General features: G+C 42.0%; 2 protein-coding genes across 5 annotated transcripts; one reads left to right on the top strand and one right to left on the bottom strand.

Annotated features, from left to right (window-relative positions):
• Positions 1-3321: 3321 nt before the first annotated feature.
• On the top strand, positions 3322-9794 carry PDZK1 (PDZ domain containing 1). The gene is made up of 8 exons (XM_062515325.1): positions 3322-3531; positions 3821-4073; positions 4991-5127; positions 6321-6516; positions 6741-6937; positions 7395-7589; positions 8366-8659; positions 9594-9794. The coding sequence occupies exons 1-8, from the start codon at positions 3322-3324 to the stop codon at positions 9669-9671; spliced, it is 1560 nt and encodes a 519-aa protein (XP_062371309.1). The 3' UTR covers positions 9672-9794.
• Positions 9795-10841: 1047 nt separating this feature from the next.
• On the bottom strand, positions 10842-27063 carry GPR89B (G protein-coupled receptor 89B). Of its 4 annotated transcripts, XM_062515326.1 has the most exons (15): positions 27014-27063; positions 25794-25841; positions 24558-24617; positions 23710-23813; positions 22210-22316; positions 21321-21422; positions 18321-18441; positions 17998-18078; positions 14990-15099; positions 13932-14020; positions 13453-13545; positions 13023-13118; positions 12386-12475; positions 11683-11748; positions 10842-11532 (listed from the first exon to the last, which is right to left on the bottom strand). In XM_062515326.1, the coding sequence occupies exons 1-15, from the start codon at positions 27053-27055 to the stop codon at positions 11326-11328; spliced, it is 1416 nt and encodes a 471-aa protein (XP_062371310.1). In that variant the 5' UTR covers positions 27056-27063; the 3' UTR covers positions 10842-11325. The 4 variants fall into 4 exon arrangements, with proteins under 4 accessions (XP_062371310.1, XP_062371312.1, XP_062371311.1 ...); XM_062515328.1 differs by lacking the exon at positions 13023-13118; XM_062515327.1 differs by lacking the exon at positions 25794-25841.
• Between the last annotated feature and the right edge of the window lie 2 nt (positions 27064-27065).

Raw genomic sequence — 27065 nt, 5'->3', positions numbered from 1 at the left:
CTGTAGTCTGGGAGGAGTGAAAGGGAGAAAATCCATGAGAGAAAGCAAACATTGTTCCACAGCAGCCAAAAATGTGGTGTAGCATCAATGCTCTTAGGCACAGACACAGAGCACAGCACCACTGTGGTGCCAGGGAGAAAGCTCACTCCATCCCAGCTAGACACAGTATAATTACAATCTCAACCCCTTATTCCACACCATTCATAGCATGTGTGATCTGAGATATCCAAGTATCCTTTGTCCCACCCATACAATGCTACACTTCTATACCTTACTCAAACCTTTCAATTCCATCTATTTATGTTTTGTCAAATTGTTTCTTATCAACACTTACAACTTGCACTACATACCTGCACCATCTTTACATCCAACAGTCAGGTTTGTACATCCTCTATAACCACTATATACCTTGTCCCTTGACATAAATACAGATAATATTCCCCCATTCCATGACCTCCCTCTCCTGAATTTCCATAAGAACAGTTGATTACTTTGGTCCTTTCTGTCAAAGGGATCACTCAGGACAGCACCAAGTTGGATTGTTAAGCAGCAAGACCACTTGGGGTAGGTCAGCACTGCACTCACATGGTTCCTGGTGAGGCTCATTCTCTGTTGGTTCAGATGATTCCTTCTGTACCCCTTCCTATGACATACAAGTCAAATATTGGATTCTTTTCCACCAGGGATAAATCTCTTTGAGGCACACAGCAGATTTCCACTTTCTCCTGTGCCAAGTGCATCTGAGTCCTTGAGCAAAGACCATCTTACTAATGCACCTTCCTTTTCCCAAGGCAGAGCAATCCACACTGCCTTTCCCAGTGCACCTACAGTGTAGTCAGTTTGCCATGCCTCACCTTATTGATATCACAGACACATCCCTCCATCTGCTCCAGGGAGAATTTACCTACATGGATCCCTTGATTGCAGTGCATGTTTCACATGTGTTATGGCCTCAACAGTCAGGGCCCACTCTTCAATCACAAACCCATTTTTTTCAATGCATCTCTCCCAGTTATGGTCCTTATCTTGAATTCTTCAAGCTTCTTCATCCTATTTTCTCCCCATGTCCTGTAGAGGAAGGGGTGAAAGTGGCTGAGGTGAAGGTTAATCTGCCACAGTCCTTTTTTGTTTATCATCCAACAATGGGTGTACAGATTTTAACCAGTAACTTCCTAACCTGCAAGCAAATGCTGCTGGCCCAGGTCAATCCAGCACAACCCAAATCTGCTCTCTAGAAGACATTTGTCAGAGCAGCAGAAGGCTCTTGCCCAGAGCAAAGGTCAGGCTTGCCTCAGATGACCTTCTTGAGTGAGTTTTTGAGTATAATATCAGTAGGACAAAATGCAAAACTGATGAGAAATGTATGTGATTAGCACTTCTGCCTACAAGGACAAGACAGCCTATAAAGATACCACACATTCAAGTGAAACTTGGTTAAATAAATCATCTTTTAAATCAACCTTTGCCCAATCAAAGTCCAGTCTTACACATACAGTCACAGGAGGAACAGCAAAAGAGAACTCCAGTGAAGGTTGCTCCATATAGATACACAGGTAAGAAATTCCTTTTATCTTAATCTCTTTTCCCTTTGAAAACTCGATTTTGCAATACAAAAATTTTTCACCAATCAAAAGGTGTGGTATGCAGGGCATTGTAACCTTCTCTCCACTTCTAAACATGAAGAAATTATTTTCCCCATAGAAGCCTACTCTTTCCCTGTGTAGTACTGATTTTGCATGTTAATTTCTGGGATTATCACAGATTCCCAGTGTTTGTCAAGAAAAGCTGCTTTGAATTGTACTTGCAATTGAAACAGTCTGATTTGTTCTAAACCATGTTCAAATAACAGGGAAGTTCACCCCTTTATTAGTTAGTATCAGTGCAATACACAGAGACTCAAAAATGCTCAAGGTACCCGACCATAGACTACAAGTGAATCATGATCTGCAGGCTGCATATCCCTGCAAGCTGAAATTCCTGTATTCCCCAACTCCAGTGACATCTGTGCCAAACTCACACCACACATCCATGCTGTTCTGTGTGCTGCCCAAGTAACATTAACAGTACAGCTTCAGCTCCCACAGCAAAAAGCCTGCAGCACGGGTAGCCACAGCAGTGGCTCTGCTCTAAGTTGCTCTCACAGAAGAATTTGACTGCCAGCAGATCTAAAGAACTGACTTCTGTCAGTATAGAGACAGAAAAAAAAAGCCTTTCTGGTAAAATAATAGCCAAGGTTGCTAATTACCTGGATTTTTCAACTCGAGGAACTTGTCTTCATCTGCCTCATTTCCCCATCTTCATGGATCTTTGGCAGGATAGCACCTTGGGAGGTGTTCCCTGGACCCACCTGTTACTTACCTTCCATATGTGGTGTTCCTGCATGACAAGCTTCACCCAAACCAGAGTTTCTTTACATCACAGAGCAGTTTAGGTAGGAAGGGACTTTTAGAGGTTGCCTGGTGCAATGTGCCATAAAAAAAGCAGGGCCAGCTCAGACCAGGTTGCTCAGGGGCCAATCTAGGTATCTCCAAGGACAGAGATTTCAGAGCCTCTCTGGGCACTGCCAGTTGTAGACTGCCCCCAAGAGGAAAAGCTGGTTGGAATTTCCGCGGCTGTGCTGCAGCCTGTGTCTGTTGCCTCTCACCCTCCCACTGTTAAATTTTCCAAGAAGAGTCCTGGTTGTGTTCTCCACACAATTCAGTGGGAAGATATCAATAAGAACTTCCCTTTACTTTCTCTTCCCAACACTGAACAAATCCAGCTCTCTCAGCCTCCTTAAATATGTGCTTCAGAACCAAAATGTCCGCTGTGAACTAGCTCCAACATGTCAATTGCTTGGGGAGATCAAAACTGGGGACAGTACTCACAGGTGGCCTCCCAAGGGTTAAATGGAAGGGAACAATCCCTTCACTCCAGTTGTAATCCCTTTTTCCAAAATTTCGTTTCCTCTGTAAGACTTAATCCTGGTATTACACTCTCTCCTCAATCCTTACTATGTTTTCACAGGCAGACTTCTTACTTCAGGTCTGCATTTTGCTTAACATAATTTGAGATACAGAGACAGAAGAAGCAAGGAGGGTCAGGGAAAAGGGTTTGGTTTCTTCACCCTAGCCTTGTTAACTAAGTTCAGTGTTACACAGCTGGATTTCTTGGGGCCAAAGGAAAAAAAAAAAAAACAAACCAACAAACCACTCCATACCAAAAGAAAAAAAACCCAAGAATTCTGAAGCAAACCCTCCTGACATGTAATTAGAGAGAATATTCCCTAGGTAGGTTCACTGTTCTTACTCACAGGTATTTTTTCCGTCCTGTCTGGCAGAGATGACTTCTGCTCTGCAGCCCCGAGAATGCACAGTGACCAAGAAGCCCCAGAAGAAATATGGCTTCTTCCTGCGCATTGAGCAGGACACGGCAGGGCACGTCATCCGCAACGTGGGACACGACAGCCCGGCCGAAAAGGCTGGCCTGAAGGATGGTGACAGAGTCCTCAGGGTTAATGGTGTCTTTGTGGACAAGGAGGAGCATGCACAGGTACAGATCTCTTCAGTCTGGGATCCACACCGTGCCCCCATTACCCAGGCCCACAGCTGCTGCGTGAAGATTTTTCTTCCAGTTTTTATGGCTAGAAAATCCAGGAGCATAGTCAACTTCTCTGAGTATCCCCCTATTCATTACCTACCATGGGGATGGAAAGTCTTTGGGGTGCCTCCCTAGTGCATGAGCAGGGGGATGAGACAGCAAAGACATTGGACAGTGCAGCTTTTCCTCTTTTAGCTCCATCACTCAAGCACCTGCTTCCATTTCCCCTTGTCCATCACAGGTGGTGGAGATTGTCAAAAACAGTGGGAATTCTGTTGTACTCCTTGTTCTGGATGATGCATCCTACGAAAAGGCACAAAAGGAGGGAGTGAACTTGGAAGAGCTGGGTCAAAAGGCATCCACAGGACAACAACAAGAACAGCAGTGCCCACCATCCATGGCCAACAGGGGAACTGCTGCAATTCCACAGCCCCGGCTGTGCTACCTAGTGAAGGAGGAGACAGGATACGGCTTCTCCCTGAAAAGCACGGAAGGTGAGAGCCTGGAGAGAAGAAACTGGATAGATATATATATATATATATATGGGGAGACACAAAATGTTCTGGCTTACAGAAAGAAGGTAAAAAGTAGCAGAATGGGTTCAGATCCATCTCCAGCACATTTCTGCTCAGCATATGCAGGCACAAGGTTTTCTGAGGACCATGCTTCTTATGGGGTGGAAAACAGATGAAAAAAAAAGAGGGGAAAAAAATAAGCTATTTTCCACTTGTTATTTAACAAACCCTAGATGTACGCTCAATGTGCTATGTTGAATCATGTTCCATTCCCCAAAATCACCTCAGGAATCAGCACATGAGGTTCTAGACAGCTGTAAGAAATGCTCTCTGATTTGTAAGTAATTCGTTTAGAAAGAAAAGGATTTTAAACCTTTTCCATATACGCCTTTTTTCCAAGGGCAGTCAACAGAGGAGGGAGGTCTTCTGGAAAGCACCACCTCTAAAGAGCCCTCTGAAAGGTACTTTGGAATGCAGTATAATTGAAGGACCAAGCATAGAAGGCTTCCAAACACAGGAAATTATGAAATGTATAAAACAACAGTAAAAGCAGCTTCTCTCTCCAAAATGATGCAGAGAGAGGAGGGTGGGAGGAAGCAGAAATCAAATCCCTTTCAGCTATGTTAATCAGCTGCTTTGCACTCCTGGTAGGGAAATAAACACCAGTTTGAGCTGCAGATTGCCAACAAATATCTCCCTCCACCCCTGAAGTGGTTTTTCCAGGCCACAGTGAGAGACAGAGGAGTGTCTGTGTGGAAGGTTTGTGGTGCTCCTGCAATCTGTGTGCAAGCAGAGGCCAAGATTCTCTGAGGACATCAGTGCTGAGATTCCTTAACCACTATATTCAGGCCTATTGCAGTGACTTACCCCGTGTAATGAGTTTTCATTTATTTTAGGACAGAAGGGGTTGTTCATAGTAGAGCTTTCATCACAAGGAGCAGCTGCAAAGGCTGGTGTCCAAAATAACGATCGCCTGATTGAAATCAATGGGAAAAATGTGGAAAATGACACACACGAGGAAGTGGTGGAAAAGGTATTGATTTATCTTCTATTCTGGCCTGCTTTCACAGCAGCCTATTAGGGTTACTGAGGAGGCCAGGCTGGCTGACAAAAGCACTTCACAGTAAATCTTGGGAGCTGCTGTTCATGTACCATCAATGCATCAGTGTAGCTCCCTGCTCTGGCTCTGTTGTCAAGCAGCCTGTTGAACTGCCTCTCAATGAACACTGCCATCAAGACAGGCCAAAGAGTTTTAAATAACACAAGTATACTGCTGCCAGGAGCCCTATTGAGTAAATTCATTTCCTAGAAGCCCTGGAAGTGCTCCTAATGGCAGGAGGGCAAGTCATCAATATGGTTTCCAGGTAGGAAGAGGGAAGCCTCTGATGACACAGTCAGGATGAAGCAGGGAAGATTTCATGATTTTAAACAGTAGTCCCTTCCTCTGTGAAGAAGTCCAAAACTCATTAAAATTACTGTGCAAGTAATTTCACTAATTGGCTGCAAAGAACATGGCTAATGAGGCTTCCAGCTTTCTGCTGTTGGCGCTACTAAAACACAGCTGGAGCTGAAGAGTTTTCATCAAGCCATGAGACTCCAGCATTCCACCAGCATTCAGTGCACATGGCTAACTATAGAATCATGCAACACCAGTAGAAGACTGACACTGTTTGAGAAAAAAGAGCACCCATTAGAGTACAAAAGACTAAGAGAAAGAAAGAATTGGAGAGGTTGAACAGACAGAAAAAAAAAACCCTCACCTCAGAATCAGTAATACAGGGAGACAGAAGAGGACCACGAGTGACAGAAACTTGGCTCCTGTCACTGTAATCTAAAATAGAGGTGTAGATGGCACAATAAATCTGTATTGTAGAGTTCCACACCTAGAACAGACAAATACTACCTTCTCAGGGTCCCTGGATTCTACAGCACTGTATGCCACCTCCACACCCCCATGGCTCTCCACAGGTAATATCCTAGGTCAGGAACACCGTATGAAATATGGAAAATTTCCCCATATATTACATGCCCCTGATTTTGTCCTGGTCCAGATTTCTGACTGGAGGTGGGGGGGGCGGGTAAAAAGATAAATCAATTTACAGTAGCACGGCCTGGACTAACAGCACCCAGGCTCAGCTGTGTATCAGTGCACCAGTTACCAAATATCCACAATTCCCACATGTTGTTGAAGGGGTGACATCTCAGACTGTACATGTGCTGTCACAGGTAAAGAAGTCTGAAAATCATGTTATGTTTCTACTTTCAAATGAAGAAACAGACAGCTATTTCAGAAGCCAGAGGATGGCACTGAGCAAAGACAACGCCAGCCTAAGGTTGCTTCCCCTCAAACCACGATTTATTGAGATCCAGAAAGGAAAGAGCGGTTATGGATTTTATCTACGGATGGAACAAAACACTGGTGGTAAGATCCAAGTTAACACACAGACCATGACAGTTGTACCATTTCTTCATATATGACGTTTGCAGCCCTCATTTCCTTTGGCTTCTTACCAGCCATTTAGGGGAAATTTTCAGGGAAAACAGCATCAATGTGAAGTGCAATTCTGACAATTTACCTTTATTTAACATCTTTAAAACTCACCAAGCTCTGCCTTCACAGCAATCTTTCTCCCCTTCTCACCTTAGACCACATAATCAAAGATGTTGATTCTGGAAGCCCAGCAGCCATGGCAGGTCTAAAGGACAATGACATCTTAGTGGCTGTCAATGGTGAGCGAGTGGATGGGCTGGATCATGCAAGTGTAGTGGGAAAAATTAAGCAGTCTGAGGAAAGAACCTCCCTGTTGGTGGTGGATAAGGATACTGACAGCATGTACAAACTGGTAAGAAAATGCAAACTACTGCTAGGAATTGACAATTTATCACAGTGAAACAGCAAATCTGCTCTGACACTTTCAACTTGCAGGAAACGTCTACAAGACGCCTGCATTTCAGCTTGTACACTTGTACAGGAAGTCACTAAACACCCAAATCTTTGGCCTCCTCCTTTTATAGACACTAACAGAACAATTCTAAATTCAAACACAAGAAAAGGTGTGCTGTTACGACATCAAATTCAGAGCTACATGACTGTGTAACCATTTGTGAGTAACAAAGCTCCCCTCTCACAGAGATCAACACTCTAGTTTTCCACTCAGACAGAATAGGGAAGAATTCTTCACTGCAGCTAAAGTCTGAGTCATTAACAAAGTTTCAAACAAAATATATTGAGCATGAGAGCCTGAAACAGATTTCACAACAGAAGTTTTTGTTTTAATGTAGTTTTGTAACTTTTTTCAGGCTCAAATTTCCCCCTTCTCATACTACTACAAAGCACAGGATCCAACCCCAGCTAAAATGGAGGAAAGAGTGGAGTTGCATATTGAGCAGAAAGTGAACCATAAACCAAGGATCTGCAAGATGGTGAAAGGACCTAATGGATTTGGCTTCAGCTTAAACATGATCAAGAACAAAACTGGATTGTTCATTACTGAGGTACTAATGAAGAATGAGGAGCAAAGACAAGCTCAAGTAGTCTTCTGGGCAGCTTCCTCCCCTCCATCCTGCAAATAAATGCAAGAAAAGCCACAAAAGTCTCTTTTCCAATGTTCTCAGATCAGAGCTTCAATTGTTTAAGTAAGATGGACATTGCTGGCCCAAGATAAAATATGAGCACCAGAAAACACTCCTTTTTCTGCTAGGCATCTAGAGAGAAGGAAAACTCAGCTTTTGCATAATTTTTGCTTTTGTTCATGAATCTGGCACACCAAAATTAGTATTTTTGACAGAACTGGGTTTTACTTTAGAACAGCTTAATTACTAAGAGACACCTCTGCCCTGCTTCTACCCACCTTCTCTGAAATCCACAGCTGGCAAAAGCCAAACTCCTTCTGCACCCAAATTACTTCTGTAACCTCAGCTTTCTTGAGGGGTTCCACCCATTACTCAGGGGTCTGTGAATTGTACTAAACTTTGAAGTTATTGCAGAGACCTCCAAATAGTTAGCAAACTTGTTTTCCTACCTGCCTTCATGGTTCTACCGTGCCACATTCCTATAATGTAAATCTATCAAGATCAAGAAGCATCTTAAAATCTCAAACTGATGTGCTCCATGTTTATAATGTCTAGGCCCACTGCCCACCCCAGTTCCTTCCTGCCCCATGAACCTCCCCTTCCCCTTGCTTATTTCACCATAACAGAGCTAATCCTCAGCTCTTGGTGCATCTTTCTGAGTTTGATGCCAATATCCTGCTTCGAACTCCCCTCTGCAGGTACAAAGCCAGGGGCCAGCTGGCAGAGCAGGTGTGGAAAACAATGACTTCTTAGTGGAAGTGAACGGAGTGAATGTGACCAACGAATCCTATGACAAAGTGGTGGCAAGGATCCAAAGCAGTGGGGACAGACTGACACTGCTGGTGTGCAGCAAAGATGCTTTCAGGTACTTCCAAGGCCAAAACATTCCCATCACAGCTTCCATGGCAGACTCTGACACTTTGGAGCCTCCTGCTTGCATAGAAAACCATCCATCAGAGCCAGAGAGGAACTCACCTGAGCCAAGGGAAAGGGTGAGTAATCCTGCATTAGGCAGATGCTGAGGAATCACACAGGGAAGAGGAAAATAACTTTGTTTTCAGGTAGTAAGTTTTCCAGAGCTAGGATTGTTGACTTGAGCCTGGATTTTTCCAAGTTATTAAAAGGAAAGCTGTTAATTATCACAACTCTTCTTTTCCCCATACATAATACAGGTATCTTTAATGCAAGACTGAATCACACAAAGAACGCACATACAAGAGATTTTATGGAACAGGATAATCCAAATAGAGTAATCCCAATGATGGGAAACAGGCAATACAATTGTGGAAGTGGAGGGGAAGCTGCTTAAATACACAAAAAAAACATAAAAATGTTTGTGAAAACCACATGAAATATTTCAAAATAGATCATTTTGGAGAAGGAACAGCAACTGATAGGTTATCATGACATTTTTCAGACAATGTGCTGATTTGAAATTATTTTACTCACTTCACGCCACGAGAAAAAAATCTGTGAAGTCAGAAAAGCAAGGTGGTATTACTTCTTGAGACACTTTTAAACCCTCTGTCTGATCAGCCTTAAATATTAAAATGCTTATTTTCTGATCATACAAAAGAGACAGACAAGGTAAGACCAATAGTGTTTCCCATTTGTTTTTCATTAGCCCTGTCTGCAAGATTTTTCAAGAATGTCTTATTCCCCAGGCTGCATTTTGCAGAAGTTAGCACTACTGTTGTGTTCAAATTGAGCAGATCTGGGAATTCGACAATAGAAACCCTCTATTGAAGAAATTCCTCTCCAAACGTACTTAACAAAAAAAAACCCTTCAACAATTTGTTGGTTCATTCTGCCATCTAAACAAGTGTGTGATTAGTGCAGATGAAAACAGGAATCTGCAACAGTGCAAATGATCAAACATTTGATAAACAAATTGAAAATAATCAGGTCTTTGTTACTCCTCTGCAGGCAGACTCATCTTCCTCCTCACAATCAGCTGCCTCCACAAGAGCTGACGATGATAACAGTGATGACACAAAGTTGTGAGGAGACAAAACTATGCCAACAATGGGAAAGAAACCTGCCAAATCTTTTCTTCAGTTCTTCTCTTCTATTCCACCTCTCAGAACTTGGCTGCTCCAAGCAGTGCCAGAGCCATAAAGGGCTGCAAACTCTTGATGCAATAAACACTTCCATTTAATACTCTGCAATTGTGCTCCACTGGCACAATTTCTGCCTTGCGAAGTGGGCACTCAGTCACTCACTCCTGAAAAGGTTTAAAGAACTGCAGCTTTAAAATTAATTGTCCTGCAGCAGAAGCTGAAATGTTTTATAGATTCATAAGCATCTTAGCCTGTTATGGATAAGCTCTTAGTAAAGACCAATTGATTTCTGCCCATCTCCCAGGAGAGGCAGCTCTCCCTCTAATCCAAGTCCATTACCTCAATCTCTGTGGCATCTCTTTGCTTACAGCAGTAGAGCTGCTCTAAAATGGCAAAAGCCCAGGTAGTCTGTGCATAGTACTTTTTCCTGCTCGCACTGCAGAAATTTCTTTCAAATATTAAGCTAACTTTGTAATTCACAACTCAACATGTTTAATCACTGTTCTGTCTCCTCTGCACACAGCTGTGGATTAGGACAGTGTATGTAATTCAGTCATGCACATTTGTCTAACCTTGTCACCACCGTGTTGTCTTGAATGTGACATAAATGGTTCTGTAATACTGCTGCTGTGTACTTTGCCTCCTTGCTGTACACCAAAGACAATACAGAAATAAATTGTTTACAGTGGTTATTTCCCCCCGCCTCCCGCTCCAAGTCTTACTCTCACCAACTACAATTTATGTTCCAGAACAATTATAAAACAAAGCCTCAGAGAGTGGCCATGGAAATCTCTAAGTTTAAGTCACAAGCATAAAATTTGCAACATACAATGTAAACAAGGCATGGCAGTGGTCTTTGACTTAACACTGAACTCTAGCAAAGAGGAACCCAAAACCTCAGCTCCACTTATGCAAAGAGAGAAAAGAAAGTTGACACTCGGTAAGAGAAAGCAAATTTCCAGTTCCTAAGGACAGTAGGTACTAGTGATACACACTACATACAGAAATGGAGTCCTCTCCACTCCACTTCTGCCAGACAGCAAATCCTAACCACCTTCTGGCTCAAATCCAGCCAAATCTTTGGGACTGACAAAAAACAATTATGATACTTGCATATTACAAAAGCTGATTTAATTCCACAGATTCAAACATTCAATTCCAGAACTGTTGTCCTCCAAATCCCGATTATAAGTTGATTTTCAAAAGAAAAGCCACATTTCTTGGTGCCTTCCTGTGAAGATAACGTTCCAACAGTAGGAGGTGTTCCCTCAGCCAGCCTACCACAAGTTCTGATGCCCCTGGATAGTGGTGTATCCAGGATTGCTTTTATTGCCTGGCAATGAACTGTTTCAAGTTCAATACACACACCCACGTCCCTTCCAGCTGTAGCACTGAACAAAATGAGCCACAGAGCTGGATGATGACATGTGTGGAGGTTCAAGGAGCCAGAACACACAGAGTAGTCCTGTCTCTCCAAGTTTTACAGTTACACTGCCAGAACACATACAGCAGTCCTGTCTCTCAGAGTTCTGCAATCCACAGGAGTTGCAGCAGTGCAGCTGACAGGACAGAGAGCAATGCATGGCTGCAGATCTGCCTCAGAGGGCCATATGTTTTTCTGGGGCTTGTTTGTGTGCTAAGTAGAGAAAGAGGATACTAGACAGGGCACTAACTAGAAATATCACATCGAACCAACGGTGATAGAAGTTGAACTGGAGCTCTCCCAGGACTTCTGTAATAATGGTGCGGTATTCTGGAGGCATGCTCATGCGGATCAGGAGCACTGATGACACAAAGTACATTCCCTGGAAGTTAAAACAGGGACAGCAATTATTGCTTCACCACAGGCTCTGTGGTTAGCAGGGGGCAGCAAACAAAGATGTCATGTGTTTAATCACACACAAGGTATGCACACAGAAGTGCACGTGAGTGTGCCCACGGTTCTCCATACTCACCATTATCTGTGCTAACAGCAGAACAATAACATTGGAGGACTTGCTGCTGGAAATGGCATAGAAGAACTAGGGACAAAAGACCAAAAACATTGCAAATAAGCAGTTAGGTAAGTCTGATGTGCCTTAGGACAGTGTGAAAGGTACATACTGTTCAATACCTTTTCATCTAAAAATACCAAATCAAAACCATACCCTAGAGGGCTACCTGTAGCCTACCTTAATAAACCTTTCATAAACCCTAGTCTGAAACATCAATCTCCCCCAGACAGTTGCACCTTGTGCTAAAAATCACAAAACAATACAGAGAACCTTAAGCATAGGTACCAAAGGCCAGGTCAAGTCAATGAGTCACATGTCTGTTGAGTTTATGCCTTTCAGTCCTACCAGCAACATAAATTAAGTAATCCAAATGCTTTTAATCACCATCTCATCAACCTTACTTAATAAGCCTTGGCTACAGCATCATTTTGAACCCTTGTTTACATTCAGCATCTTATTTAACATCTACATCACTTCCTGACAGAGATTGGGAAAATATCCTGAAAAGGTTTTCTTCCTACCTTCCTCCCTCTGCAAGAATTTATATTCAGATATTTAAATATAAATGCATATTGAAAGTTTATACAGTACTTGCTCCATCAAAAGGTAAAGATCTGATAATGAATTTCTCTATGTAAAACCACTTAAGAGTCCTGGTTCTTACCTTTGTAAGTGTGATTAACAACCCTCTAATAGAGGTAACAATGATTATTCCAACAAGAATAAAGGAAATGTGCTGAGACCAGAATTTGACCTGTATCAACAAAAACACAGTTAAAACTTTAACAGTAACCTCATTTACACCACATTGTATAGCTACCAGTTCTTTAGGGTCTTTGTCTCTTGTAACTGTACAGATGTCCACTGTAGACAGGTTTATATAACAGACATTTTCACAAATGCATTAGCAACTGTTTACTCCAAACACAAGAGAAGGAGATTTAGTTCATACCAATCACAAAGAACCCCATTTTCACAGGGATGTTTTTAAAGTGTAAATGACAGAACAACTATTTTGCATAAACAATCAAAATTAATTGTAGCTCTGTAGCTGGATGTATTCATCTAAGCAGATCATCTAAAGTGCTTCTACTTCCCCTCTCCGGCAAGACCACATCACCATCTCAGCATAAAATCAGTGTGAAAGCAATGTTCATGGCACATTTTTCTCTCCTCCTCAATAAGTCAAAACCCAAAGCCACATTCTCAGGGTTTATCACTTTCTCCCTAGCAGCAGGATGATTTAATTTAGATTAAGATACGAATTGCTGAAAAGGCTGTAAGAACTAATAAAGGCTCACATCAAACTGGATTCCCAGGTAATTTACAGTGATCTCAATTCCTCTTGTGACTGGATCAGTCTTCCCCACACGATCAAATACAATATTGATGGTTGCCTGCAACAGATGGATTTACATTCAAGCAAAAAGATAAAAGCACTTCTCACTCTCACAGGTGAGGCTCATGCATGACTCTTCCACTGTACTACCAAGGAAAGGGCAGGGGGTGGTCAGACTGCCGAAGAAGGAACAAAAATGTAAGAATTACTGGTCTAATGCTGTAGAGAAAAGGCCAGATCCAGAGCTTTATTTCAACCAAGGGCCAGTTTCCTTCAGAATTTCTGGATTTTAAAGAAACTAGAGCATTACTTAATGAACTGCATGCGCAGCATAATCTGTGCAGGGTATATTTGCATACTTCTACAGAAAATGCAAGAAAACATTTACATACCATGAAGATTTTCCAGACACAATAGATGGAGAAAAAATAACCCATAAAGTTAAAGTATTTTCCCTGGAAAGTTTTGGAATACTCTATTCTCTCCTGGAAACACAAAAAGAGGGAGAGGGAGTAGAACATAGGAAAATACATCATTTTCACAATCACCCACAACATAAAATTGTAACAGAGCATCAACAGTAGCAAACACAGCCCTACCTTTCTACATCTTTTAATTCAAAAAGTTTCTGAACTCCTCAGTGTTAATTCATAAGCCTGTGAATGGTTACAGGGTCATGGAGCAGACGCAAAGATGGATCTGAACTGGAAGGGAACTGTCATCTTAGCCCTAAAGCTAAAGGAACAGATCCTCACTCCACTGCATTACCACATTTCACCAATTACCTACTGAACAGATTTCAATTTCTCATAACACATGTACTCTTTCAAACTACTGTGACCACCCAACTGGGCAGTTATTTGCTGCGTACCTTTGTTGCATGCAAGTCGGCAGTTTCCAGGAAAAGCTGCCGACTCAATTCTTCCAGAGCATCCACTTCTTGCTGGATAAGGGACAGATCTGGCAAACCAACATAGTCAAGGCTAGAACACATAATGAACTCTTAACTAAGAACAAAACATTCCCCACCTTCAGCCCAAGGCCCACATCTAATGATTTGGTCTCTTCTTAGATCCAGGATTAGCTCTGTCATTCAGTCTTCATGCTGTTCATTAATATGGCACCAAAGAAATCTCAAGGATGTACCTGGTGCACAGTACTCCAGTTCAAGGAGGTAGGGAGGATGCAATATCTTGGCAGTTGTGCAACAAACTCTTTATTTCTTTGCCTGGGAAACGCATCACAGATTAGAACCAGAGCTCTCAAAAACTGCTGCTCCACTTTGATCAGTGTCCCTTGCCACTGAAGTGCATCTCACAATATGTCATCTCAGATCATCTTCATAAACAAAACTGCTGAGTAACTGCTGCAAGAGATTAGTGATTACTATGAAGAATCTGTCAAGCAGCCAAATTCTGATTTTAGCAGCTAGTGTGAGAGGAAGAAGAGTCCTGAGCCTTAAATATGTAAAATGCATACTTCAAGTGATCTGACAGAAATCATTGGTAAGCAACTCTTTTAGAGAAGTACAGACCCTTGTCACTCCCAAAGGATTCCTTCTACAGGGAAGGTTGAAACTGGATGACCTTTAAGGTCCCTTCTAACCCAAACCATTCTATGACTCTGTGGTAAGCACGTACACCAAGCACCCCTCCTGATCCACTGTACATCACACCCATGGTGATGCAACACAACATTTAGAGCAGGGCAGAAATATAAAACTTCTATCTGTGTCACAGTAAAACTTTGCCCAAGGCCTGGGCAAAATGTCAGACAGTGAAGGAGAACAAACTTCCCAGTAGACACTAGGCTGGAAATGTGTTGAAACACAAATGCTTTGTGACTGTCCCAACTTTAACTCTACCTCTCAAAACAAAGAAAGCTGGATCCACCTCCCAAGGCAGGTGCCAGCATGCAGATGAAGGATACTTTCACTGCCAGGAACAGATGTTGTGACACTTTTTATCATTCCCCAGAAGCCAGTGGGTCTGTTATGTACTTCTCCTCTCTGGAACATTGTCCTGTGAGCCACTGCTATCCTGAAAGAAGAGAAAACACAAGTCCTTGGGAATATAATATTTTTATAAAAAATCCAAACAAGAAAAATCCACCAGTTTCTTAGAAGATGCTGTTAACTAAATTCACCAAAAAGAGATGACCCTTTTTTCTTCCCCTAAACACCGATCTCACTACATAAAATTATCCTGATTAGCTCTGGAGCAGAGCCCAGATCTAATTAAGTGAGATTCAATGAGACACTTCCCAAGTCTTCCATTCAGGATCCAGTTTCAAGACTAAAGGGATTTAAACCCAGTTAAAAATTCGGAATTCAAATGGATTTCTCAGTCCTATGATTAGTTGTGTTCCTTTCCTCAAACACATGACTGTGTTATCTCAAGCTCAGGAATTAAAAAGACTTCTGCTCCTCCCTCCCCTTGGACACCTCTTCTTTATCACTGCACATCTACCTTTTCGATGGAGCTGTGAGCTCTGGATGGTGTGCAGAGCACTCCCTGATATGCTGTCACTCACTGCTGGGCTGCATGACAAGTTGTTATGAAGCAGAAACACACATATCCATTCTTGGACTGAACCACTGGATGCTTCAGGCAATCTGAACATGACTCCTGAAGTTAACTCCAACACTCCAGCAGCAGCTGCGTATCATCCCTCACACTTCCATGTGCACCATGGCATAATCCCCACGAGCAGTGCTGGCTTCTGGACTTGTTCCCTCACATTTCTACCCACCGAAATTGGTGAGCAAGTTATCCATTCCTAAGCTGAAAACTATTCACAGGATTCTCAGGATGATCCGTAATTCTTTGTGTTTAGTTCCTTTCTTGTAGCTGCAGCCAGAATTGCTACATTTGGCAGTGAGCCCTCTTCAAGGCTGTTGATAAGCAGCGTAATAAAAAAAAAAAAATTAAAAATCACTCACTCCATCATTCCTTTCACATCAGCAAAAGAAACACCCTTGAGGCACCCTACATATACATAAAAGCACATATGGCCACAGACTACAAATAACAGATCTTAGAATCCTGATAGCTGCCAAATGCCAAAAGAAATGTGTTTTGAATCCTTGCTTTCTTCACAGTACACGGATTCACTTGATCCATCCTAAATGATCCACAGCACTGCAGCAAAAATGCAGTAATGTCCAGGTGAAGCACAAGGCTATAGACATAAAGGCAAATCTTCTCTTTTGAGAGGTGGCAGGGATCTCTGTATCCATACAGTGGGCAGGAGCTCTGAAGACCTCACAGAAAAGATCCACAGGCAAACCCCACACACTCTGTTAGTGCAGACTGGTAGTGATGTTATATGGTATGTGTGTGTCACATCAGCTGATCTGACTCCAACATGACCCAAATGAAGCAATGCCATCAGAATTCTGGCATTTCAAACCTGAGGATTAGTTATGTCACACCTGCAAGAATGAGTATAAAAAATCTGACAGCCTTACAGGCAAGTTTCCATAAGGCTTTACTTCATTGTGCTCAGGAAGGAGAGAAAAGTGATTCCTTGCAAAAACCCTCAGGGCAAACAACTTTCAACAACTATCTCCTACTGACTAGAAAGCCAGCATGAATAAGGGTTGGCATGAGAAGATATGTCAGGATGAGCAAAGCAAACAAAAAGCTTTATGTCCTATTGCCTAACAACTCTTGTGCTCACTGCTAAGTTCTGAACTATCAGTAGTACAGAGGTGGCCAGCACATCACTGACAATTTATGGAACTGTAGCATTAAAAATACTGTTATTCCCATTTGTTCTGCTAATTACTTGGTTGCATTTGGACTGACACATATCTAACCTTTCAAATTCAGCTTTATATGAGCAAAAAGTCCAATCATGCAAGCCATTGCTCCCCATCAATGCAAAAAAAAACAAAAAAAAAAAAAAAAAAAAAAAAAAAAACCAAAATCCAAAATCTACAGAACTGCTTCATTATAATTGCCAAGTGATTAATACATGGCTCTTCATAATGGTTAGAAAGTTGCCATATTCAGAAGATTTCCTGGCCACAGGAAGGCAAGAGAGCACTAGTTAACTACAAGCCCCTGGCATTCTGACTTTTACTCCAACATCACTCTTCCTGGACCAAAAGTCCAAAAACACTGTACAAAACAAAAGAGCAGAGTCAGAAACAGCACTACCTTTAAACTCCAAAGGCAGTCTTTTAGTGTGCTTCCAGTCAATTAAACCAATTAAACCTGAGTAAATAAATTCTCTCACTACTTACCATCTCACACATGACCACAAATACAGAGTTAACAGTTGTTCACCACTGAATATTTTCAAAGGGGAAGGAGGTTATGCTTTAACTACACTTCCATCAGCCAATACTCATCAGCAGATAAATTTGATAAATTTGGCAAGGTTAGGCTATCTAAAAGCTCCCCTGCACATGTTAAAAGCTTCCACTGCAACATTAAGGCACCAAAACTAAAGTCTGGGAGATTGTTGGGTCAGACAGTTAAACCCTTGAAGTGACTCCAGTAACTGGATTTATTCTGCACTACTATCAGGACATTAAATATGTAATATTGATATTAAATATGCAGACAAAAATCTTTTCAGTGTAAATGAAATTACATTGTTTTTGAAAGTAGTTTTTTTTAGCTTGGGGGACATGGAATAAGCTAAACCAATGCCAGCAGAGCTCTGATGGCACACTTGTGTACTACAGAATAACAACATTAGCAATGTTTTGCAATCTGCTGCCAGCAGAGAGTTACAAATGGTCTTGGAAGCTTCTTCTGTGCCACTGCAGCCACAAAGGGCACTACTTAGTGTTAAAAACAGTCATGTACCAGGCTAGAACGACACACCACAGAGCTCAACCCAGTTCAGATTTCAAAATCCATTTTATACCATCCTGACTACAAATCCTTGAGATTAATAATTTCATGCTACTGTTGTCCTCTCACCTTTTTTTCTTACTAACAATCATGTCCATAGTCTGAAGGAGACGTCGCTCGAGAGCCAGAATATCTGCATCTGTCACATTCCTGCAAAATAAAGACCCCCAATTAGGCCTGCTACCCCATCTCAGAGGAGATGTGCACATGCCCATGAGACAAAAAAAAGCCCGTATAAGGGAAATATACAGCAGCAGTGGAAATTATTCTAGCACGCATACATGACAGCAGCAAGATTCAGAAGAGAAGTAAAAAAACTTGAAACAATGCCACAGGAAAAGCAAAAAATAACCTCAAAAAGCTGGACAAGTATGTCACAAGGCTGCAGTTACCTGAGAAAGTAGGACATGTAAGTGTATGGACAGTTGACAGCCCCAAATCCTGACAGCAAAGCCATGAGTGTCACCCCAATCACACCAACACGGCTGATGAGCTGTTCTATAGACAGGATTCCTGAGGGAGGGAAAAACATGGCATCAGCAACCTTGCTCTCTTCACTCTGCTCCACACTTGGTGTTTTCCTAACACAACACAGAGCTGCTTAATTGATCTGAGTGCCTTCCTACTGCAATGACCTCAGGTAAAAGGAAGGACAGACAGGGACTAGGAGAAGAAAGGGGTAGGAAGTCTCCCACAGAGATTGCATTACCACGCTTAGAAGCAGGAATGGGAAACTCCAGCGGTGAAGAAACTTAAGACTGGTATATAGATATGTGAAGAGGATTAAATATCAATATTTTGGTTCCAAACTAATAAAACATGTTTGCCATTTGCTGAGGCGGGAAAACGGATCATCCATCAGACACTTATAAAGGAGGGTCTTCCATAAAGACACTTCTGCAGTTATCAGCAAATACCAAACCAGCTGATCCTGGCAAACTGGCCTAAAAATGTCTGAACCCCCATCCCATTAAAAGTGGCGCCTCCACATTAGATACAAGCTAGGCTTGTAGGACAGTGGAGTTGGGAAGGTTAAGCTGCTCCTGGCTGTTCAGTGTTCATCTGGTTGACACAAACACATTGTTGAGCAGACCACCAACAAGGTCGTCTACCTGAGCACCAAGTGGATTCTAAAACATGTAATTCAACACGAACATCAAGCCTGTCCTGTAACCATCACCAAGCACTGAAGCTGCATTTATTCTTGAACACAGACCTCAACCTGCCTTCCCAGGACACAGTGCCATGTGTAGTAAACACCAGTTGCTTTTTAGGGAGCTGGTTATAGAGCAGCTGCCACACACAGCACATTTAGAGCTTACACGATTGCAAAGCTGAGATGGCTGAGCTCCAAGCCACATTTCATGCTTCAGAGAAGAGGAATGAATGATGAAAACAAGGCAAAAAGACTCCACAAAGGGAAACCGAGACACCCAGTCATGTGCAGCTGCACAGAGATTTACAGGAGCTACAGAATGTGCTACAATACACTGGCCTTTTGCCCCATACACTGCCAGACTGCAGCACTTAAAACACAGGTGCCTTCAAAATGACGTGACAGTCCATTGGTTGGAGCAACGCTTCTCCATGAAACTCACACATAGAGTGAACCCATGTTCCATCAACTCAGATAAAGGTAAGAGCTTTATTAGAGTACTGGCGGGTCATTAAGCATAACCTTCCTTCTACTACGAGCTCCCAAACTCATGTTTATTAAATAAGTTGCAGTCCAAGGGAGCCCTTGCTCAATGGTGCACTTCTCAGCTGCAGGACACTGCCATCCCCATCCCCACCTGCCTGAACTGGGTCACCACTCCCTGATGAAACCCACAGCAGCCTGGTCTGTACATACAGGACAGCAGCACCCCAACAATACAGCAGGGAATAAACAGGGCTCTAACCTCATGTCTACACCTGGTAGGATAAGGCACTGTAGAACTTTTAAGTGGAGGTATCACACCCCATAAAGTACAATTAAAAACAGAGAATACCCTGTTACCCATTCTGGAAATCTGCAGGCGTTACACATCCTCCCAGAACCTTTTGGTGACCTGAAAAGGATTACCCAAACCCCATGGCTAAGTTTCCACTGGATTATTACATTCTGCCAACTCAAGCACCTTCTGCAGCTCACAATGGATGCAAGTTTTTCTTGGCAATGGAACACTGGGCAGAGGGATCAGCACTATACATCAGCTGCTGGATTTCAAAGGCAAATGACACAATTACAAAACATAAACAAATATTTTCTCTTCAGAAACTTTTAGGATCAGAGATGAAGCAGTGAGCAGATCCTACCCAAGTGGGTATCTTTCAACTTCTCATGTGAGTACAGAGTCAAGCAGCTTGCCACAGAACAGAAGGACTAAGCTGAGCATTTTGTATGCGGACACACATATTCACCAATTTCCATGAAACAGGCTCAATTTCGTCTGTTGGGAACAATATCCAAACAATTTTCCAGTGCAGGGGAAACAGAAGGGCAATATAAGCTACACAGGTAACACAGGTGACAAACAGTTGGGTTCTAACAGCATTAAAATCCTTCAGCACAGTCAGGGTTTAGCACAGCCAGGCACGTGCTAACTCTGCTGCACCCAAACTTACCCAAATGCACTCAGTATCTTCACACTGTAAATACTCAGGACCACAAGAGAGACACTCAAGCTAATTCTGCACGCAAACAGCTCTGGCATCCAGCAGGACTTAACCAACTCACACTCCAGTCCCATGCAACTGCACAGCCTCTGGGCTCAGGCACAGCAGGAACCTGTACCAAAGCCAGCACAACTGCCAGGCCTGCTGCTGGTTACATACAATCTGTGCAGCTCTGGAGTTTAGGCACACTGCTGTGTTTTGGACACAACTGGACAGTCACTCATGCTAAACTCATCTGATTTCAGTCACAAGAAAGAAAAACCTGACTGGAAAAGAAAGCCAGGTGAAGGACCAGTTGCTGATCTGCTTCTTAAATAAACTAGGTTTGATCTCCACAATGGAAAGAAGTAAGTGAATAAAAATTGTGATCAATTTTTTGTGGCGATAAAGTTTCTGTGTCCTCAAAAGTACATCATGTCCTTACATAGTCTAGGTTCAGTTAGGACTTAACTTCCTTCAAGTTTTCCAGTAGTACTGAAAGAAAAACTAATGCAAATAAGCCACATGTATCCACCCATTTCTGTCAGTCTGACAACCCTCACGTTGCAGATTTCAAAGCAGAGCAGACCCTCAGTTGCAGGAACCACTTTCTACAGCTTCAGCTGCAGAGCCGAGACAATAATAATAATAATAATAATAATAATAATAATAATAATAATAATAATACAAAATAAAAGTGAAATAACGAAGCCTATTTGCAGGAGGGAAGAAATCAGCAAGAAAATGAAACTCACCATGTTTTGGGCTGAGGATAGGAAATGGATCCCCCAACTTCCAGAAGAAATACATGAATGTCAACCACACAACACATGCAAAAAGTAGTTTCTGTCTGTGCACTAATGGAGAGGAAAAAGGAAGTGTTTAAAATAGGTTCTTTCTTTAGGGCTTTTTATAGCTTACAACATTTCAACTTTGATCTAAATGCTACTTTGAGAACAGGTGGCCTAAGGAGGTGTCACCTGATAGAGCTACAGCTTGCAGTATGCACCCCTTCACTTCCCACAAGGATCCACTGTCCCCATGGGACCACTTCAATGCTTCTTTCTTGTGTGATCTTGAACGTTAATCTTAAATATTTCATCTTCATGGCAAAACTGCACATCTAATATTCCCAACCTACGTGCCTAAGCTTCACACAACAGAGCCATGAGTATCAACAGCTCAAGGGTTAAGTGTCCATTAGCCCACGGAAGAGGCCTCATCCAGACAGCAGAAACAAAAAAAGCAAAAGTAATTTACTGAGCTCTTCTGCTTTGCAAGTGATTTATTTAGCTTCTCTGCCTCATTTCTTTTGCTCCCCATAACAACACAGCCTTGCCAAGGGTTACAGAGTAAGGCTGCAAGCTTTAAATTGCAAAGGAACAAATCCCAGTAAAATTACTGTGAAGTACACAACTTTGTTGCAAACCGTGAAGAAAAGCAGCATTTGCTGGTGTCATGTAAAGTATTTCCTCACTGTTCAATGAATGCTTCATAATACAGCATAAAGTTCCAAAGAGAAGGTATTTAGCCAGAACAAAGCCAGGGCAAGGATGGAGGTACAAGGACAGTGATCAAAATTATTTCTCATTTGTATTCCTATTCTCAAATTAGCAGCTCCCCTGCCACAAACTAAGTACTCACATAATCTGATATTGCTCACAACAAAGTAACCAATGTAGAAGGGCACCATGAAGACCAGGATGAGCAAAATGACACACAGGTTCAGCTTCCAATGAAAATATCGAGAGCTGAAATAAAGCCAAAATACTGATTAGCACAATATCATAATACAACAAATTTCTCAAAGAAAACTGCATGTCAGTGAAATCTTTTCAACGACATCGAGCAATGAAAAATATTGGCTTAGCATATCGAATATTCTGGACTTTTTTTTTTAATTAGGGTAGAGGAGAGGGAGTTGTTTGGTTAGGGGTTTTGTACGGTTTTATTTTTAAATACAGAGGTCAAAAATGTGTATTTAAAATGATACAGCTATCCAGAAAACAATGCTGGGTATTTTATCAAATACTGTATTTTCTATGGTTACTAATGACAGTTGCAGAATAATTCATGTGACTGACTGCTTATCCAGTAAAAGAAAACGAAGTATAAGCAGTAAATAATTTTATAATGAACAGCTGAGTCAAAAAAGAGCTAATTCATATTGAAAAGAAAAAATAAAAAAAAATGTTGATAATTCATCATGTTTCACACTTCAGAACTGTCTCATCTGAAAGACTTTGCAAAACAAGGTTTTATAAATACATACATAGATCAGAGTAGTCAAACACAGGTGAAATTCATCTTGGCTGAACTGACCTTTCACTTTACTTGAACAGAAAAATACATGTCCCCATCCCCAACATAAATTCATATCCTTTTTATCCTCAGGAAAAAGTGACAAGGATCCTCATCATTTCTTCTTCCCTAACTAATTCAGAGGCAAACATTTTCATCCATACCGAAGCCTAGCCCTTTATTGAAGCTTATAAAAGCATTCTCCTCAGTGATCTCTCTGGCTACCAGCCCCACATATTAATAGCATACAGAACTAACATTACCTTTCATCAGTTCTGAGCTTCTTGCCTTTCAACCCCTTTGACTGCCCTCCTACACTTGTATGATTAGATGGAATAAGAAGAAACCCAACTTAGCCTCTACATGTTATGGTTCCATCTTCTTTCATACTGACCTCCAAAGAAGACAGTTTTTAACATCACCTTTATGTAAAAGTCCTCACCCTATTGTCAACTGGGGATTCACCTTTGATTCACAAAACCTGTATTGTTACAGACATAGCTTTCACTCCACAATTAGCTTCACATCTTATTCACTCCTCTGACCACCAAAGGAAAACCAGTGTTTAAAGTTTCTATAGTTTTTAGCATCTGAAAAGTGCTCTTAGCATGATCTGAAGAATTACAATACTTCCATAAAAGAAATAATTTCTTTTAACTTAACAAATGGAGAAAGTCAAAAACTTAAGCCTTGCCCTAAGAACCCAGACCAATTGTTAACCCCATGGAAAACTGGAAGCTTATGGCTACCAGTCCCACGTTCTATCAAATAAACAAATGTTGCTGCACAAACATCTTCATTGAGCACAAGGCAGGCCAGACCCCAGTGAATTCCCAGACTCACCTGCTGTTCAGCACGCCCAAAATCTCAAAGATGATCAGCTCAAACATGGTACAAGAGAAGGCAAAAGTCACAGAGAATATCACCTGGACCACATACTGTCTCACCTGCAATGCAGGAAACAATCCAGAGACATCAGGCATTCACATTTCTAGAATGGCATCCTGATAGCCCTCAGATATCAGGATATCAAAAGGTATGATGGCCCACAGCTGGGTCTCTTGCTTAAAGGCACCAAGACCTATATCTGCTTAGGAGGAAGCCAAAAGCCTCTTGGGAAACAGATGGCAAACTCATACACTAAGAGAGCTCTTTGATATTAACATTAGGTTTAAAAACAAAATACTGCTGGGGTCTGAATTTGGCTTGCACTCGAACCACCTCTGAGAGACTACAATCTCATACTCCACTATGGATAAGAAAATGGCATTTTTATCCCATCTAAGCCCCCTCACCACCAATTCAGCTGCAACTGACACATCTCACTGAGTTTCAAGTTAACCACTGGATTTCATTTTGTCTGAAAGATTCACTTTATATAAGGTGGGCTTACTAGGGCAAAAAGCAAAACAGTTCCTTCAGTTTCCTATTATCTCTGCATCTCCTCCATATTTCTTTATATTTAACAGTAGCCAGCATGGAAACTTTCAGTGGCCACAGAAGAACCCATTTGCTCAGATATCTAGGAGTCTTTCAAATAGAAGCACAAGAGGAAATTTAAAAGAAAGTAACTGCAGATAAGATAAAAGGGATTAAAGAGAGGAATAAGGCTAAATGCAGTTTTAAAAATATTTCTATAATTGGGAGTAATTTTTTAAGGTACAGGCTTGTAATGAAAGGTTCCTTCTCACCTCATAATCCTTGAAGAGCTTTCGCATGAAGAAGAGCCACCCAAATCCAAAGAACAGCACCTGCAGAAAAGATGAAGCACTCAACATTTGCATCCTGTAAATTGCCAAACACAAACCCACTGCACTGCTGACTGTAAATTAAACAAATGGAAGGAAAAGAGCTAACCCAAAATACCCAAGATGCACAAAAGATTAAAATTTTCCACAGTACCACAGAAAAAATGATATTTAAAATATCCAAGTGTAGCAGACACAGAAGGCAATGACCTTAAGGAAGATCTAATCAATACCGCAGAGTTTGGTGTTGCTAAATTCTCAGAATTCCTCAGTTCCCGGCCTGCCAGAATCCTCTGCACTGCTGATTCTTGTTTCACTGTTGTAATCTACAGAATTAAAGCCTATGGGTTTTTTTTACAGGAAATACAGAAATGGAGGCAAACCAAACACTTCAGTGTCCACCACATCTTCTAAGGATGAGTAAATTTTATAAAAACATCTTGTAGACCAGAAGTGCATGTTTTGTGAATTTTTTGTAGAGGTCTTTACAGTACATCTGGTTAGACACTGACACAGCGTGGGTAAAAGGTGCTGCAAGCATCTCTAAGGTGGGGAAAAGGCAATGCTGAATGCGTCAAACCACAATCTGGAGCTGCAGAAAGCCACATGGACAAGGCAGGTGAAGCAGAAAAAGCCAATAACACTTTGCATTTCAGTGGTTGTGGAAGCACATTACAAAATTTGCTTAAGTCTCTCCACACTCCTGAAGGGATCAACTTAGTACCACAGCTACTTTGCAGATGACTCGAATGAAGTAAATGCAAATTGAACAAGGCAGCCAGAATTGCAATTACCTGTCTTCAGAGAGTAAAAGGAGGCTGTGCTGTCAGGCCTCCCGTGGGTAGCCCCATCTATTCCTTGTAAGACTGAAAGGGAGTGGAACGACTTAAAAGAACCCAAGCAAAAAGAGAATTCAGGAAACACTCAATATTTTTTTACAGAAGTAGCTTTGACCAAGGCAAAGACAAAATTCAGCATATATCAGACATCAAACAACAAAGTCAGTGTATCTCCTCAGAGCACATGGAAAAGGCCAGAGCTTTCTGCTCACCCTGCCGTGGAGATGGGAAATATTCAAAGACAAAAACAAAGGAATTACTGTGGATTACTTCCCTGCACATCAGGAGTAACCACACTGGCAAAGGCAACACACTAACGTAATTTACAGACAAGGAATACCTGGAATGCTGGGCAAGAAGATCGAACGCAGCTGCCTTGAAAGAACAACTGAAACAGGAATGAGGTCAAATGAGTGATTTGCAAAAGCTGACAAAACTTGTTTGAGGAGGACTTCAGACTTTTAAGTAGCTGCTAGCAAAAAGGAAAGATATTCTGTAAGCCTCCTATCTACAGGTCATAAGTTAAAGAAGTATGATAAGCAAATGAGATCCACATCAAGTAATTCCACATTTAGCAGTGGCAAGGAGGAAAAAGGTAAAGACAAACTCTTTAAAGAGAAGTAAGCAAGAGAAAAAAAGGAAGATATAAACAAGTACAAGAAGAACAGAAAAATGAACATGAAGATTAGACTCCCCTTGTGTTAAGGACTGCACAAAAGCAAAGAAAGACATTTTGCTAGAAGTTCACACTCCAAGACACTGCAGGTGAATGTGACATATAAATTCAGCAAAATCTTGAGCATTTGACAATTACATGCAGCGACTTGAACATCTAACTTGGTACTATTGAAGATGATGAGAGGATTTAAAGCTGCCATCAGAAATGAAAGAAAAGCTATTAGATAAGTTAGGAGCTCAGAACTCAAAGCAAGAAAGTGAGAGTTTTTGTGCTGGGTGAATTGTTAACAGCACCAAAGCTACGCTCAAGCCACCAAGAATGGAAAAGCATGTTGTAAGAAAAAAATTCGAGCATTATCAAATGGGAGGGCATTGTTCTTCTAAGAAACGGCCAAAAGCTGTCCTGAAAATTATCAGTAAATGAGGGCTGTGCACTGAAGTCTATCTGAGACAACCCTCTGCTGCTGAGAGGAGAAAGCTTCCTTTTCCTCAGCTCATCACTACACAATAAAACTTTCACACCACCTCAAAAGCTTAAACCAGCTCCCTCCGTGATCCACTTAAACGCATTTTCACCTGGTCCAACTGCCTAGGATCAGCCTTGTTGAGAAATACCAGAAATAAACCGAGCACTCAGTAGACACCAGCAAGATGAATTTCCCTATCTGTTCCAACTGCAGAAACTCAAATTTACACTTCAGCGGAGCTCGGCCCGGCCCGGCCCGGCCACCCCTGAGGGTCCGCGCGCCCCCGCGCGGCCAGACGCGAACGCGCGCTCCTCCGGCACGGCGCAGGGACGGGGAAGCCCGGTGACGGCGGGACCTCCCCGCTCCCCCGCCTTTCTCCTGGCCGGAGGCGCCGCGGCGGGGAAGGGGTGGGTACCTGCGAGGTGAACATGATGCTGGAGTCGATGAGGAAGCTCATGGCGGCGCCC

The sequence above is a fragment of the Cinclus cinclus genome, chromosome 2 (genome assembly GCF_963662255.1).
Source record: "Cinclus cinclus chromosome 2, bCinCin1.1, whole genome shotgun sequence".
In the NCBI taxonomy this organism is placed as follows: Eukaryota; Metazoa; Chordata; class Aves; order Passeriformes; family Cinclidae; genus Cinclus; species Cinclus cinclus.
This window is presented reverse-complemented; position numbering and strand designations above follow the sequence as displayed.

Bases quoted from the DNA above. Each gene is read 5' to 3' on its own strand.
- PDZK1 (XM_062515325.1), top strand. From the start codon at position 3,322: ATGACTTCTGCTCTGCAGCCCCGAGAATGCACAGTGACCAAGAAGCCC. The intron at 6,517-6,740 runs GTAAGATCCAAG...TTCTCACCTTAG, and splicing joins GATGGAACAAAACACTGGTG to ACCACATAATCAAAGATGTT. The intron at 7,590-8,365 runs GTACTAATGAAG...TCCCCTCTGCAG, and splicing joins CTGGATTGTTCATTACTGAG to GTACAAAGCCAGGGGCCAGC.
- GPR89B (XM_062515326.1), bottom strand. From the start codon at position 27,055: ATGAGCTTCCTCATCGACTCCAGCATCATGTTCACCTCGCAG. The intron at 25,842-27,013 runs GTACCCACCCCT...TTCCTGTTTCAG, and splicing joins GCATCATGTTCACCTCGCAG to TTGTTCTTTCAAGGCAGCTG. The intron at 21,423-22,209 runs GTGAGTACTTAG...CCTCTCCATTAG, and splicing joins TGTGAGCAATATCAGATTAT to TGCACAGACAGAAACTACTT.